Source organism: Diabrotica virgifera, chromosome 6 (assembly GCF_917563875.1).
Source record: "Diabrotica virgifera virgifera chromosome 6, PGI_DIABVI_V3a".
Lineage (NCBI taxonomy): Eukaryota > Metazoa > Arthropoda > Insecta > Coleoptera > Chrysomelidae > Diabrotica > Diabrotica virgifera.
This window is the reverse complement of record NC_065448.1, coordinates 229,287,962-229,306,217: the sequence shown is the minus strand read 5'-3', so window position 1 is coordinate 229,306,217 and position 18,256 is coordinate 229,287,962. Positions and strand designations below refer to the sequence as shown.

The window sequence follows — 18,256 nt, the reverse complement described above, 5'->3', positions numbered from 1 at the left end:
ACAAGTAAAACAAATAGAAGAAAATTATTAATGAAATTCTGAAGCTATTTCCTTGTGGCATTTTTATAATTAAGTATTTTCTATGGGAAATAAGCCACAATTTTACTAAAAAAATGAATTTATTAACGTTTCGAAGTCCAAATCGGGTTTCGTTGTCAAAATACAAAATACTACTAAAATAAACAAAAATGCTGTTGCTAAGTAAAAAAATTCTTCTAATAATTTATTTAATCTGACTTATTTATATTGTCAATTCAGACGTATATTATATATTTTAAAGTAGAAGACTTTAAAATGATATCGCCAATATTTATGAGTTGCGTTCCTGGGATGACTTTACTAAAAGATAGTTCATTCCATTACATAAAATCAATCCCAACTCAAGAATATCCGTCGCAAAAAAATCATAGCATGTGATCTGTCTTTAAACAGACAACCAAATGCAACGAAATATTAATGAAATATTAAAGAAAATAAAGTAAATTAAAGAAAACAGATGGTTTTGCTCGTTTTCGATTCAGAGGGTTGCACAATCGCTGGACAGCTGTTTCCGCCGTGTCAGGCTTTTTCAACAGCGCTAGTGTGCACTCCTCTGATAGTCTGGGCTGATTATCGGAGAATTGGCCATTTTTGGGAAAAGTTATTTATCAGCAATTTTAATGCTGGAATCGAATCTTATAATTGTATATATTAATAATATAGATATGCAAAGTCCGCAGATAGTGTGCTACTTTTTTTATAAACAAAATGGCGCCCGAAAATCGTGTTTTTTTCAATTTTTGCTCTATAACTCCAAAGATTTTAACTTTAGACCAAAAGCACTCAAATCAAAATTCACTGCAATTAAATTCTTCATAGATACGTGTTTTTTCCGATTTACTTCGACGAAAACTTTCCTCGGAAAAAGCGGGTTTTTCCAACAAAATCTTTAATTTTCAACTAAACTTTTAGATAAGTAGTTGTTAATCAATAATTAAATAACTTGGTAACGTAAAAGCCCTTTCCGTATATATTATAATTCCAGAAGCCGATGGAAATTAAATGAACAGTTTAGCAACAATTGAAATGTTAATTAAAAATGTACGGTCGCTATAATAACGACAATAATTATGATGCATAAGGATAACTATGATTTTTTTATAAAAAGACACTATACCTATCTAATGTACTTTACAGAATTGAAATTGGACTATTTAGGCGGCCTCAGGAATATTTTAAAATAATAAACAATTTTTTGGCTTATAACAAATAGAATAGCTCGGGAAATATTAAACTAAATTAAATTGTGAAAACGGTATTCGAAAGACAGCGGCAGGACGCTTCTTTTAAAGGAAAAAACGTTTAATTATGACGAGTGGTTCCTGAGTTACAACCGGTCAAATTTGACCGGAATTTACGACAAAGATATAAACAATAGGATCATAATTTTCAAACCATCACCTTTTTATTTTTGTCCTCTTTCTCAACACCAATTTTCATATCATTGAAATCCTCATAACATATATTATTATAATAAAAACTATCGATAATACGTGTGAAAATTGCCAAAAATAGCAAAATTCCAATCAAAAATTAGGTTGGAGAAAATGTAACCCTCAAAGTTCAAAATCGGTATACGTTAAAAAAAATGCATTTTCTCGGCTTCCCATGGAGCAATTTCCTTCATTCTTTTTTTGCTCCCAAGTAACTCGAGTAGAGCCATCGAACTAACGCATTATTAAATGTCAAACTTGCTTTTGTTTTGTTATAATAAAGTAATTTATTTGTTATAACACAATATTTTAATTTGTTTAAATAAAAATTGTTTAAATAATTATACAGCTTTCAAATGAGAATATTTATGTTTTTAACTTTAAAAGGGACACTTGTAGTAAGTTTATCTAAAAAAAAGCCTACAACTGGAAAAAATATGTAATTTTCTTTCCTTATAAATAAATTAATCTATTATAACAAAACAAAAGCAAGTTTTACATTTAATAATGCGTTAGTTCGATGGCTCTACTCGAGTTATTAGGGAACAAAAAAGAATGAAGAAAATTGCTCCATGGGAAGCCGAGAAAATGCATTTTGTTAGCGTATACCGATTTTGAACTTTGAGGGTTACATTTTCTCCAACCTAATTTTTGATTGGAATTTTGCTATTTTTGGCAATTTTCACACGTATTATCGATAGTTTTTATTATAATAATATATGTTATGAGGATTTCAAAGATATGAAAACTGGTGCGGAGAAAGAGGACAAAAATAAAAAGGTGACGGTTTGAAAATTATGATCCTATTGTTTATATCTTTGCCGTAAATTCCGGTCAAATTTGACCGGTTGTAGCTCAGGAACCACTCATCATAGTTAAACGTTTTTTCTTTTAAAAGAAGCGCCCTGCCGCTGTCTTTCGAATACTGTTTTCACGATTTAAGTTAGTTTAACATTTCCCGAGATATTCTATTTGTTTATAAACCAAAAAATTGTTTACTATTTTAAAATATTCCTGAGGCCGCTTAAACAGTCCAATTTCAATTCTGTAGGGTACATTAGATAGGCATAATGTCTGTTTATGAAAAAATCATAGTTATTCTTGTGCATTATAATTATTGTCGTTATTATAGCGACCGTAAATTTTTAATTAACATTTTAATTGTTGCTAAACTGTTCATTCAATTTCCATAGACTTCTGGAATTATAATATATACGGAAAGGGCTTTTATTTTACCAAGTTATTTAATTATTGATTAACAACTACTTATCTAAAAGTTTAGTTGAAAATTAAAGATTTTGTTGGAAATCCCCGCTTTTTCCGGGGAAAGTTTTCGTCGAAGTAAATCGGAAAAACACGTCTCTATGCAGAATTTAATTGCGGTGAATTTTTATTTGAGTTTTTGGTCTAAAGATAAAATCGGAGTTATAGAGCAAAACTTGAAAAAAACACGATTTTCGGGCGCCATTTTGTTTATAAAAAAAGTAGCACATTATCTGCGGACTTTGCATATCTATATTATTAATACATACAATAATAAGATTCGATTCCAGCAATAAAATTGCTGGTAAATAACTCTTCCTTGTATTTTGCTAATTAGCCCAGAGTATGAATAAAAAAACAGCTCAACCATCAATTTAAGGGGAATTTGAAAGATCATTCAAATACCCATTGGGACGTGATCCAGCGACATCTCAACAAATTGAAGAGTCTCAGATGCGGAATCCACCAATTTAATAAAATTAAAATGGTAAATAATAACTTAAATCTGAGACTTTTCGTGTTGAAAGTTCTTTCTGATACATCCTTAATCTGCGACTTTAACAATATGTAAGACCGCAGACGACGAATGTAGAAAACAAAAAGGATTCCTTGCAATCACATCTCGTTTTCATTCGTCTAGGACAAAGACAGAAGAGGAACTTTCTGGTACTCAAATCTGACTAAAGATAGAAAAGAAAATAGATGGTTTTGCTTGTTTTCGATTCAGAGGGTTGCACAATCGCCGGACAGCTGTTTCCACCGCTTCAGGCTTTTTCAACAGCGCCAGCGTGCACTCCACTGTATCGAAAAATAGCTCAACCATCAATTTAAGGGAATTTGAACCATCAATGGGAATTTGAATGATCTTTCAAATTCCCCTTAAACTGATGGTTGAGCTGTTTTTCGATTCAGAGGAGTGCACGTTAGCGCTGTTGAAAAAGCCTGAAACGGTGGAAACAGCTGTCCGGCGATTGTGCAACCCTCTGAATCGAAAACAAGCAAAACCATCTATTTTCTTTTCTATCTTTACTCAGATTTGAGTACTACAAAGTTCCTCTTCTGTCCTTTTCCTAGACGAATGAAAACGAAATGTGATTGTAAGGAATTCTTTTTGTTTTCTACATCCGTCGTCTGCGGTCTTCTTCTTCTTTAAGTTCCATCTTCTATCGAAGGTTGTAAATCATCATGGCAATGCGGACCCTGTTGACTGCCGCTCTAAATATCTCTGCACTACTGCATTCGAACCATTCCCGTAAGTTCTTAAGCCAGAATGTTCTTCGTCTTCCCACATTTCGCTTTCCTCGGATTTTGCCTTGCATAATAAGTTGTAATAATGAGTATTTTTGCCCTCTCATCACATGTCCCAAGTACTCAAGTTTTCGTCTTTTGATAGTTAGTATTATTTCCGGTTGATTTCCTATCCTTCTAGTTATTTCCACGTTCGACATTCTTTGAATCCATGAAATTCGTAGGATTCTTCTGTAACACCAAAATTCAAAGGCGGCCAACTTATTCAAATTGACTTGTTTCAACGTCCACGCTTCCAAGCCATAAAGAAGAGTAGAGAACACGTAACATCGAAGCATCCTTAGGCGTAGTTCTAACCTTATATCCCGACAACAAAGAAACCTTTTAAGTTTAATGAATGATGCACATTGCACGTGCTATTTCAATACGTTTCTTAATTTCTTTGGTTTGGTCTACATTTGATGTTATCCATGTTCCTAAGTATTTGTAGTTATCCACACTCTCAATCACAGTATCTTCAATAGTTAATTGGATGTTTACGTGTGCTGATTTAGTTATGATCATGCATTTAGTTTTCTTTAAATTCATCTTCAGTCCGTACTCATGACAGCGTTCATTAAGGCGTTGCATTACGTTCTGTAAATCATTGTTGTTATCTGTTATTATTACTGTATCGTCTGTAAAACGTAAGTTGTTCAAAACTTCTCCATTGATAGATATACCTTCTATTGAATGTGAGAGCGCTTCTTGAAATACCGTTTCACTGTAGACATTGAAAAGTAGTGGAGACAGCACGCAACCCTGATGGACTCCTCTCTGTATTTTGATATCTTGGGTGTCCTGGTTGTCACCTCTTATCTTGGCAGTTTGATTCCAATATATATTAGATATAGTTTTCATGTCACGACTGTCAATATTTTTGCTTTTTAATATATCTACAAGCTTTGTATGTTGAACTTTATCAAATGCCTTTTCAAAGTCTACAAAACATAAGTACATATCCTGATTCATGTCCATGCATCTTTGGGCCAGCACATTCAAGCCGAACAAAGCATCTCGTGTGCTCATACCATTTCTAAAGCCAAATTGTGTGTCACTGATTTCATATTCGAGAGTTTTAACAATTCTACTGTGTAATATTTTCAAAAATGTTTTAAGTGTGTGACTCATTAAAGATATTGTTCTGTGATCCGAGCAGGTTATTGCACTTGACTTTTTGGGAATTGCTACAAAGGTCGATTGCAGCCATTGTTTGGGGATTGTGGCAGTCTGATATATTAGATTAAAGAGTTCAACCATTACATCAATACAATTGTCATCAATAAGTTTTAATAATTCGATGGGCACATCATCTGGTCCAGTAGCTTTACCCTCTTTCGTGTTTTTAATGGCATAGATGACTTCGTCTCTTAATATTGGTGGTCCGGTATCCTCTGTGATTTCTAATGACAGTTCTCCTCTTTCATCATTAAAGAGTTGTTGGATGTAATTGGTCCATTGACACAATCTCTCCTTCACGTCAGTAATAATATCCCCTTTATCATTTTTAAGGGTATTCTTTCTTGTGCTTTTTCTAGAACCTGTCATTTCTTTGATTTTTTTGTGTAAATTAAAGCTGTCATACTTTTTATCCAGGTCTTCTATTTCTTTGCATCTGTCGGAGAGCCACTTCTCTTTTGCCTCTCGAATTTTATTTCTGATGTTTCTCTGAATTTCTTTGTATTTATTCGGGTCTTCTGGTTTATGTTTTTTTCGTTCTTCCATAAGTTCAAGAATTTCTACTGTCATCCAAGATTTTGTTTTTTCTCCAAGTGGTTTGAGTGTTTCTTTTCCAACTGATACTAAGGCATGTTGAATTTTTCCCCATTTTTGGTCAACAGTCAGAGTTTCCGCACTATCTTCTTTGACTTTCCTTAAGTTCTCGTTTATTTTAAATTTCGTTTCCGCATAGGTCTTGTCTTGTTTGAGCCGCCTTGTATCCATGATTTTATTGGAGCTAGGGCTCTTTACCTTCTTTAGTTTCACTCTCATAGACAAAACAACCGGGTTGTGATCGGAGGATATGTCCGCTCCTGGATAAGTTTTAGATGATATTATAGAATTTCTATATCTTCTGTTGACGATAATATATCTATTTGATTTCTGACTATTTTGCGGTCTTACAAATTGTTAAAGTCGCAAATGAAGGATGTATCAGAAAGAACTTTTATCACGAAAAGTCTCAGATTTAAATTACTATTTACCATTTTAATTTTATTAAATTGGTGGATTATGGATCTTAGACTCTTCAATTTTAAAGTAAATTAAATATTACTAAATAAAATAGCAAATATGTGACGTTTGAAACGTTACATAATGTGTATAATGTTCCTCGTTTACTTGTCGTTGTTTTGCCGTGCCACGTGTCCCACTCAGTTCCATTTCATTTGCTCAATTCTTCTAACAGTCTGAAAGTGACTGGCATTCCATAAGTCATAACTGATAGAATACACTTATGACTTATGAAATGGAGACCATGACACTTAGAGAGGTATCAGCCAATAGATTGAGAACGACACAGGGAGCGATCGAACGAGCTGTGTTTGGAGTATCTATGAGAGAATATATACCAAATGAGGAAGTACGAAGAAGGACGAAGTTGAGAGATGTAATTGGAAGAATTGCTCAAACGAAATGGAACTGGGTATGACACGTGGCACGGCAAAACAACGACATGTGGACTAGAAACATTGTACAAAAGCATGCCAAATAATAAATATTTAAAATAGTAAGTTAACATTTTTTTGGAAATCAAATGGTTGATAAGGAGTCCTAGGGGATGGTTAAGGTTGCCGAAGCCTTGGCCACACAAAAAACCTTAGGAGATGCTCACAGTATCAGGAGAAAAATCAACAAATCCTACTTCCACGTCCTTGTCGTGATTGCTGGGCAATGCATAGCGTACAATGGGTGTGCGTTATGTAGCAGACGGAAGAGGATAAAAGGCGAATTTCCAGCGCCTAAAAAAATGGAATATCTCGGCTAAGGTAAAAAACCCTAAGCGAAAATTCTAGCCCTCCAGGTTGGGGTTGGGCGATGGGCTAACAACTCATTCCCGTAAAATACTAAAGTTGTTACAAATCCACACGCTATGCCTCGGATCCAGGATGGAACTTACGGAAAACGAAACAGGCTACGGAAACGGACGATGATTTTCGGAACATGGAATATTCAAGGAATCTCTACAAATCATAATATTTTTGAAGAACTAAAAATGAATCGCATAGATGTCTGCACTCTAACCGAAACAAAAAAGAAAGGAACTGGAATGGAACAAAAGGAAAACTACATTTATATATACAGCGGAGTGAAGAAGGAGAACAGATCAAAATCAGGATATCATTTGCAATACGCAAGAAATATAAGAAAAGTATAAAAGATTGGAAATACGTAAATGAACGAATTTTAAGAGTAGGTCTAAAACTCTATAACAGAGAATTAGAAATATTTGTTGTATATGCTCCTACCGATGATTTAAACCAGGATGTAAAAGATAAATTTGAGGAAAGCCTAGCGGACACCATCTCAAAAATCAGCAACCGAAAAGAGATTATCATGATGCGCGACTTCAATGCCAGAACTGGGTCAAAGATAAATGACGACATTGTAGGAAGATTTGGCGAAGAAACTGTTAACAACAATGGAACAAGACTTGTGGGACTATGTGAAGCGTATTCCTTACGGATAACGAATGGATTTTTTCAACACAGATCCATCCATAAATACACATGGACGCAGCCAACCCGACAATTGAAATCGATTATAGATTACGTCATAATGAAGCAGAAATCATCAATTGTGATGAAAGATGTACGAGTCTATAGAGGTGCAGAATGCGGAACTGACCACTTTTTACTCAGAGCAGATCTATACTTTCCATATATCTTGAACAACAAAATTGAAGAAACCCAGGAAGAGATTATTGAAGAACACCCGCCTCAGTACAAATAAAACATCGACGCACTGAAAGATAATTCAATCTCCTTTCTTTTTAAATTAAGGCTGAGCCAAAAGATAACCAATACACAGTTTAATACAAGAAGAGCAGATGAAAAATATTATCGGTTAAAAAAGTGCTTACATGAAGCTGCATTCGAAGCGTTAGGGAAAAAATTCTCGAATAACACTCATTAACCTTGGTTTACAGATTCTTTAAAAGAAGAGACGAGGAAAAAAAAAGAAGCATATCAAAAATGGCTCAATACCAATTGCTCAGAAGACCGAAAAACCTACGCAAGAATAAGAATGGAAACAGAAAAAGAAGTGATTAAAACCAAAGAAAATATGTGGCTGAAGAAATGTGAAGAAATAGACACTCTTATGGGAGGAACAAAAAGTAGAGAAGCTTGGAGAACAATATCAAATACAAGACAAAACGTACAAGAAAGATGCCAGATATCCCTTATAAATATAAACGAGTGGGAAACATACTTTAGAAACCTATTGCAAGAGAATAGACAGGAATATGTAAGGCAAACCATCATTGCCCCAAACAACCTGGAACAACTAGAAAATATAACTATTTAAGAACTAGAACTAACGTTAAGAGAAATGAAAAACAATAAAGCTCCTGGTCCCGGAGGTATTCCAATTGAACTCATTAAGCACAGCACGACACAGGCAAAAGAAATTTTAGTTGAAATATTCAACGGATGCCTTTCAGGCAATAGTGGCGTGCCATCTGAGTGGAAAAACTCTATAACTACCCCTATATACAAAAAGGGTGGTAGAAAAAATTGTAATAATTACAGAGGCATTAGTGTGACCAGCTCAGTTGGAAGACTGTACGGACGAATAATAAAGAAACGGATAGAAAAGGAGTGGCAAGATTCCGAAGAACAAAGTGGATTTAGGGCAGGTAGATCATGCACAGATAACATTTTCTGCATAAGGCAATTACTAGAAAAACGTTATGCTAGAAATCTAAAAACTCACATGGTATTTGTAGACTTAAAAAAAGCATACGATACCGTTCCCAGAGAAAAAATGTTTGAGGTATTACAACAAACCACTTTAAACAGAAAATACATCCAAACAATTAAAGATCTCTATGCTAATGCAACAACAGCAATTAAAATTGGAACGAAACTTTCAAATACCTTTGAAACTTCGAAAGGTCTTTTAGTCCTGTCGCCAGGGGGGTACAACGGCCTCCTTAATTCAGATGGACTTACCCAAGTTTTTTTTATATATTTTGACCCGTAGAATACGAATTTTTTGGGTAACAGTTGATCCGGATGTCGATAAGATTGTTATAGACAAAGTACTTGAAGAATTACATAACAGCGATTTCTCGCAAAGCAAAACATCTTTTTGTATTTTTTTGGGTCATTTTAAGCAAAAAATATTCCTACAAGTTTTTTCGTATAATGCATAGTTTTCGAGATATCCGCGGTTGATCTTTCAAAAAATCGAAAAATTGCAATTTTTGAACCCGAATAACTTTTGATTAAAAAATAAAGTAGCAATTCTGCTTACCGCATTTGAAAGTTTAAGTCAAATTATATCGTTTTGATTATTTGTATTGCTAAAAATTAATTTTTTTATTGTTAAACCAAGCTATAAACACATAGTGTTTCCCGTCCCTAATACATGCGTTTTAACGCATGCTACGTAGAAATTGCCTCGCTTGCACTTGTAGCTACTCTACCTACTCGTTCGATTTTAAATGAGAAATCATTGAAAACATCACTCACGCACTAGCTGTTTATAGCTTTGTTTAACAATAAAATAATAAATTTTTAGCAATGCAAATAATCAAAACCGATATAATTTGACTTATACTTTCAAATGCGGTAAGCAGAATTGCTACTTTATTTTTTAATCAAAAGTTATTCGGGTTCAAAAAGTGCAATTTTTCGATTTTTTGAAAATTCAACCGCGGTTATCTCGAAAACTATGCATCCTACAAAAAAACTTGTCACAGTATTTTTTGCCTAGAATGACCCAAAAAATACAAAAAGATGTTTTGTTTTGCGAGAAATCACTGTTATGTAATTCCTCAAGTTCTTTGTCTATAACAATCTTATCGACATCCGGATCAACTGTTATCCAAAAAATTCGTATTCTGCGGGTCAACAAATATAAAAAAAACTTGGGTAAGTCCATCTGAATTAAGGAGGCCGTTGTACCCCCCTGGCGACAGGACTATTTTGCAGGGATGCTGTCTGCGCCCACTTTATTTAAAATTTACCTTACACATGTGTTAAAATATTGGACTAGGAAATGCCACACAATGGGGATACCAGTAGGAGATCCTTATTTGTATACGTTGCTATTTGCTGACGACCAAGTTGTGATTGCTGCTGACAAAGATGACGCCAGTTACATGATTAGAAAATTGAAAGAGGAGTACCGAAAATGGGGTTTGGCAATAAGCATGGAGAAAACTGAATACCTTGTAGTCGGAGGTGATACTGAAGACTTAGAATTAGAAGGGGAATACATAAAAGGATGTGATGAATTTAAATATCTAGGTTCTATTTTTGACAAAAACTCCACATGCGATCAAGATGTAGAATATCGAATAAGTCAAGCAAGAAAAGCTATAAAACAGCTGAATGACATTTGGTGGAATACAGGATTGCAAAATCAGACAAAGAAAAAATCTACCAAACTATCGTGAAAGGAATTGTCCTGTACAACTCGGATGTGTGGGAAGTAAAAGACCGACAAAATAAACGAATACAAGCTTTAGAAATGTACGCGCTTAGAAGAAGCTGCAGAATATCTAAACTGCAGCATATCCCAAACGAAGAAATAAAAGAAAGAATGGAAGTAGAAAATGATATTATAGACAGAATAGAACAAAAAAAGATTGATATGGTACGGGCACGTCCAGAGAATGGGACCAACAAGATGGCCCAAGGAAATGATCCAGTATGCACCACCCGAGAGAAGAAAAAGAGGCAGACCGAAGAGAACATGGTTACAAGATGTAGAGAAAGCAATGAACAGTAGACAACTCAACGAGGAAGATATTCGTGACCAAAAAGCATGGCGAATAGGATGCGGGAAACGGCGAATGCTGTAGAACACCCGATATATATAAGTTAACATTTTCAATGTTTTTACGAAAAATTAATATTAAAAAGTAAACTTAAGTATATCTTCTTACCGATTTTAGCTACATGCTTGAAGATAGCATCGTTCTTTTCCTTTGATTTAATTGACACTAACTTCATCTGCTGCTCTGCACACCATGTTGCACCATCCAGGAAAGCCGGATTCTTAAACATATATAATGTAGAAACTCTGGAAACTCGGGACATAGACTAAACACCGTTTTTTCTCCTTAAAGAACAAAATTTATTAATTTTGAATACAATTATGACAAAATATTTACATACCTTAAATAAAATCGGTTTTATAAGTCTTTAACATTCTAATCTTTAAATTAACAATAACAAATAATACATTAACAAGTTTAAACGAAAAAAATTAACAAATATGTAAGAAAATATTAAATTAGATTTTAAAATTGACGGAACAAGATTTATGTCAATTTTGTGTCAGAATATTTATTATTCTTCTATTTCTTTATAAATAGCCTTTTAGACTTTTACATACCAGGTTTTCATTATTACATCTCCCCCCCTTGAAAAGGCAAGAGCTTACTGCTATGGACAAAATTTTTCTGATTCCGACGATAGCCTCCATTTATTTCATAAATTGATGACGAAAACCTGTTTAAAATTTTGAATGGCCCCTTTCTTACCGGATCAAGTTTGTTTCTGTTAAGACGGTTACCCATTTCGACATAGACTAAGTCTCCGACTTTAAATTCATAGTCTTGCTTCTTCTGGTCAACTCTAATTTTATTGTTATTGTGAGCTCTTTGTGAATTTTGGAATGCCAGAGTTCTGTTCTGAGCCAAATCTTGGGGCTGATTAAGATCTAAGGGCAAAATTGAAGATTGTTCACCCGTGAGTAAATAAAGTGGAGAGAATTTGGTTACGCTGTGTGTTGTCCGGTTGTATTCTTCTGTACATTCAATTGCGATATTGGACCATGGATGTCGTGGTTTCTCGTTAACCTTGCAGCGGATACGATTTACCAGTGTTTGGTTGAGACGCTCATTTAATCCGTTTGAAAAAGGACAGTCAACAGCCGTAAAAATTAAAGTTATGCCACAGTTTCGTATGAAGGATTTGAACTCATTTGAATTAATCGCTGCATAACGATCAGCCAGGAGAACTTTCACCTTATTCTTCTCAAAAATAGGACGTAAGAACCTGATTAGATCCTTAGCTTGTTGGCCTTTAGAAGGGAATGTATAAGCAAACCTACTAAAATGATCTACCAAAAGATGAAGATAACGTTTAGGTGAATGGTTGCCTGCAAACCCACCAATAGTGTCAAGTGACATGATTTCATATGGTTCCTTGGCTGGCCCTAACTGTGATAAACGACCAATGTCTCGGCTTCTTCTTGACTTGTTTTTCTTGCAAATATCACATTGGTTACAAAATTCTGCTATAACTGCATCCATATGTTTAAAATAATAAAAAGGTCGTATCTTTGCTATCATATGACCAGTTCCAATGTGGCCATAGTGAGAATGAATTTTTTTTACCAACTGTAAACCGAAGTTCTTAGATATAAAGATGCGTTCTTTGTTTCTTAGTTTTTTATAAAGAAGTTCGCCTTTTTTAACTATACGTTTGTCTAAAGAGAGCTCAGTGCTATTATTTTGTTGATCTTCTTTTAGGTCTTCGATGGTTATCAAATTAACCACTTGTAGTATATCATCAGTATTCTCAAATGATTCCAAAACAGGGTTTCTCGAAAGAGCATCTGCTTCTTGGTTCGTTTTGCCTGGAGAATATGTAATGGTAAAATCATATTGAGACATATAGTACACTAGGTCTCCAAGTTCTTCATCAGTTCGTGCTTTTATTTTAAGATTTTCTAATGGCTTATGATCTGTGATTACCTGAAACTTAAGCCCTATTAACCAATGCTGCCAATAACGTAGCGCTTCTCTTATTGCGAGACACTCCAAATAGACCGCTTTTTTCTTTGCTTGTGATGGCGTGAATTTCTTTGAAAAATATGCTACTGGGTGCAACTCACCATTGTCTTGTAACTGTTTCAAAACTGCCCCAACTCCTAAAGCACTAGCATCTGTAAATAAAAAGTTCTTTTCTCTGGGTCAAAAATTGACAAGATGGGACTCTGGCAGAGATATTCTTTGATTCGAATAAATGTTGCCTCGCATTCATCTGTCCATTTAAACTCTGTTTTATTACGTAGAAGATTATGGATGGGCTCAAGAAACCTAGTATGATCTGGAATGTATTTATGGTAAAAATTTATTTTTCCTAGGAACTGACGAATATTTTTCTTATTTTGAGGTCTGGGAAAGTGCTTAATAGATTTTAAGTTATCATTATGTGGTCTAACAGAATTGTAAGAGAGAACATGGCCTAAATACTTCACAGAAAATTGAGCAAATTTACATTTTGATAGTTTCAGCAGGAACCCTTCTTGTTTAAGTGCATGAAGTAACTGTTCTATGTGATGTATGTGTTCTTCGAAATCAGAAGAAAAGATTAGAATATCATCAATATAATTTATGCAAAAGCCCTGAAGTCCGTTGCGTCGAATAGTAGTGGCTAGTATTCGTTGAAAAATCGCTGGAGATATTTTTAAACCAAAAGGTAATTTCTTCCATTGATAATGACCGCACTGTGTAACAAATGCCGTCTTATAACGATCTTTTTGCCTTACTGGTATTGTCCAAAATGCTGAATTAATATCCAAAACTGTATACCATTTGCAGTTTCGAGCCTTTACTATAATGTCTTCGATTCGTGGGAATGGTTGTGATTCCGGTACCAAAATTTTATTCAGTTCACGAAAATCAACACAGAGTCTCGATCGTCTTCCTTCATCTTTCTTATATGCCAAGGTCACTGGTGCAGCAAAAGGAGATTCAGATTCCTCTATCAATCCTGCTTCAAGTAACTTGGTTATCTGGCTTTCAATTTCACGTTCATCAGGAATGGAACATCTATAAGGTTTCTTTGAAATATATTTATTTTCTAAGAGTTTAATGTGAGCTTCCTGATTTTTTACTTCTCCTACATCGTACTTGTGTTTTGCAAATATCGATAAGTTTTCATCCAAAATTTTAGAAATTTGTTTTATTTTAATGTTGTCTAGATGTTTTACTTTATCTAAATAGTCATAGGAATTTTCTTCGAAATGTCTTATCTGAACTTTATTGTTATCTAAAGTCTCGGTTGTACTATTATGACTATATCTTAAATTTTCCTCTAATATCTTAATATCTTCTATCTTATTTTCATCCACTCTTTGGAGAATATTCAAATTTTCATCTTGCAGCAAACGAAACTGTTTAATGGCATCTAATCCTAGCAATACGTCATAAGAAAAATTATCATTTTTAATCACAAAAGCATCTATTTCTTGTTCTAGTTTATGGATTTTCATAGGTAACTTTATTTTATTATAACTTTTTTCCACACCACTAATTGTTCTAAATGTCTGTTCATTTTCCAACATATTATGTTTAACATCTTCAATAATCTTTGAATTTATCAGTGTTATATTAGATCCACTGTCATAAACTCCAGTAACTTTATTATTGTTTATTGTAACAGTTAATTTAATTAGTGGTGTATAATCTAGTTTTTTTGTTGTTCTTCCTCTTGAGCATTAACAGCAACTTCACCCACATCCGCTAGATTTACCCTTCTCGCCTCAGCGCTACGGGTTTTGTATCTGCAAATTTCAACTGGATGAAAACGTCCTGGGTACCCACGAGCCTCGCAGTTACTGCATGGTCGTTTTTCTATCGATTTTTTATTTCTACTTTCATTCAAACCAATATCAGTCTCATTAGTAACACTTAAAAATCTTCCTTGTCTTTTTTTGAATCTAGGAAATATTGATGTGTATCTACGTAGCTGATTCATAAGCTGTTCAGTAGTATTAATGGTCTCTTTGTCCAAGCGATCTTGAATGTCCAATGGCAGACCCACCACAATGTGATTTATGCGCGATTGATCTGACATAGATGGTTCAGTCTCTAACAACATCCTTTCTTTTTTTAGCGCATAGTCTAGAAAAGAACCGTTTATATACTTATAAGTATATGCTAGATATACTGTTCGCCAACTTTTATCGCCGTAAGTTTCTAAAAAAGAATTTTGCCATTCCAACCATGCTCCATGCATTGTTAATTTACATAAAGTTGAGCTATACCATTCTATAGCATTATGTTCCAGAAATAGACGTAATATTTGTATTTTAGCTTCATCTATTACTATTTCATGTCTTTTGCATTCATTTTCAAAATTACTCATCCACTGTCTAGCATTTTCTTTGCCTTGAAATTTATTTAAAACAAACTGACTTTGAATTTGGGAGATATCCAGCCCCCTGTTTACTTTTGTCTCGAGTTTATTACTTAATTTATCAATTAGTCTAATTAAATCTACTTTAGTTTTATCTGTGGCTTCTAATGAAACCGGAGTATTTATCAGCGTGCTATTCTCTACTAATTCCTCTAAATAACAATTTTTAAAAACAAAATTACAATCTTCATCTAAATACAAAGTAACAATCTCAGGATTTAATGTAATCGTGATGTTCCTATACTGACCTACTTTTGTCAAAGCTTTACTTGCCATTTTGACAGTACTACTTGTGTCAAATAAATCTTTATGATGTTTTAAATTTTGTAAATTTGTTGGAAAGAAATAAGTGATATCATCTGATAATAATCTAATTGTTGTTAATTTAACTACCTCTAAGCTATTTTCTTCACCAAGTTCCAAATGGATTCGTACCTTCTTTATCGACATCTTCCTGTTTTCAAGGTGACCAAAAACCGATTTATAATGTAGAAACTCTGGAAACTCGGGACATAGACTAAACACCGTTTTTTCTCCTTAAAGAACAAAATTTATTAATTTTGAATACAATTATGACAAAATATTTACATACCTTAAATAAAATCGGTTTTATAAGTCTTTAACATTCTAATCTTTAAATTAACAATAACAAATAATACATTAACAAGTTTAAACGAAAAAAATTAACAAATATGTAAGAAAATATTAAATTAGATTTTAAAATTGACGGAACAAGATTTATGTCAATTTTGTGTCAGAATATTTATTATTCTTCTATTTCTTTATAAATAGCCTTTTAGACTTTTACATACCAGGTTTTCATTATTACACATATATAAAAAGCTTAATACAACAGAGTTTAGATTCTTGGACTAAGGGCCAGATAGGGAAAATTTGATAATCATTTTAGGCACAGTAACAATATTTATTATAATACGGCAGATTCGTGCAAATATTATAAGAATTGTGAATTTAATGATAGAAGCATATAATTTGGACCACATAAACTATACTTACAAAGGTTCAAAATTAGATATGAGGCCATCTCAGATGTTAGAGGAAAGGATGCAAATATGGGCTACCCATTTTGTTTTTCTTTGTAAAAAAAGAATAAAGATTCTGTTTTATTTCCAAAGGTATGTAAGAATACCTACATTTAGTTATTTATAACCTGCCCAAAGTCCAAATTGATTAAAAAATATACAAGTGTTTTAAATGTACAAATCATGAAAAATTGTACTTTTGCGCCGTTTGAATAATGATCCTAAATATGGGCTACCCCGAAAAATGTGTCTTAAATTTGTGTGAAGTGAGATAAATGCGTGACAAATATATTTTAATATCTAAAATACAAAAAATACATCAAATAACCCATATGCTAAAACTATTTGCAAACGTCACACACATATTCTTCTTTTTCGGCCCCAGCGCACTGGTTATGTGCCCACAAATGGCACAGAAGCAATTTACCCATATTTCACCAAGATTATACTCTGAAAAAAGGGCTTCGCAAAACATACACGTTACGTCAGCTGCGTCTTGTGGAGGCTGTGTAGAAGGAAACTCATTGTAATCACTCTCATCATCTGCAGGCACATATTCCTCCTCATCCTCGCTACTAGAACCCGATTTCTTTTTTTGGTTCTTTGTGACTTTGTTAACCTGCTTACGTTTTCCTTTTTTATTTCTTTTTCTTTTCTTTTTCTTTGCCTTTTCCTACTTCGTTTTGCCTACATTGCTACATTGTTCTAAATATGAGCCACTAGCCCATAATGAAAACAGAGACATAGCCCATATTGTAAACACGCTTGCTTTGCACAACAAAAGAAGTTATGTCTAAAAGCAGACAATTTGAAGAAAACTCATTAGCATATATCAAAGACTAATAATAGAGCTTCAACGTGACACAGACGTTTTTTTGAAATTCGTGTTTATTTGTAAATACTGGAATTTATCAACTTACCCGAAAAAGTTTTGACACTCGCACCAACCGACAAACAATTATTATAAACTGGGAAATATCTACCACAGCGGCGACATCGCTACGGTGATAGTTTAACTTCGTCAAATACCTTTTGCAATAGTCAAAATGTAGAGATCTGCAACGAATAGCTGTGAAACCCACCTAGCCCATATTACAAGACCAGCCCATATTTGCAGCTTTTCCTCTATATTTTACAACAATGGCGGGCATTCAAAATGGCGTCGATACATATGTGACTAATAGCACTATAAACGAAACCTCCGAATTCAACAAAAATTGGTACTGGGGTCCATTTTTTTTCTTCTTCTTCTTCTTCTTCTTCTTCTTTTATATAGGCAGTACTGACTGTTTTTCTTCAACGGTGCCTTTCATTCTGCCCCTAAGTTGTCATTCCATCTTTTCCTTGGGCGTCCTATACTTCTCCTGTCTAACGGTGACTTATCCCTGGCTATTCTTACTATCTTGATTCAGACATCCTGCTTATGTGCTCATTCCACTCTTCTTTTCTGTTCTTTACCCAGGTATTTATATTGTCTACCCCACATATGCGTCTGATTTTTCCTCACTTCTTACCCTATCCTGTAGTCCTTTTCCAGCAATCCTTCTTAAGATCTTCATTTCGTTGGTTTCCAGATGTCTTCGTGTTTTGCTTGTATCTGGTCTTGTTTCGGCCGTGTTAGTCATAACTGGCCTAATAACTGACTTATATATTCGGGCCTTTGTTTCCAATCTTAGGTGTTAATTGTGTCGTTTAGGCATCCGGCCGTTCTACTGGCTTTGATTATTTGGTCTTTTACCTCTTCTTCGATATTGTTGTCGGCTGATAGATTAATTCCCAGATATTTGAAAGTCATTACTTGTTGTAT

General features: G+C 34.0%; 1 protein-coding gene across 1 annotated transcript in view; it reads right to left on the bottom strand.

The window, feature by feature from the left end:
• Positions 1 to 18,256, bottom strand: part of LOC126886778 (uncharacterized) — a 58,002-nt gene that overhangs the window by 27,961 nt on the left and 11,785 nt on the right. Inside the window, exon 3 of the mRNA XM_050653810.1 lies at positions 11,140 to 11,251. Within this exon, the coding sequence (XP_050509767.1) occupies positions 11,140 to 11,251 (112 nt within the window). The remainder of the gene's footprint in view (positions 1 to 11,139; positions 11,252 to 18,256) is intronic.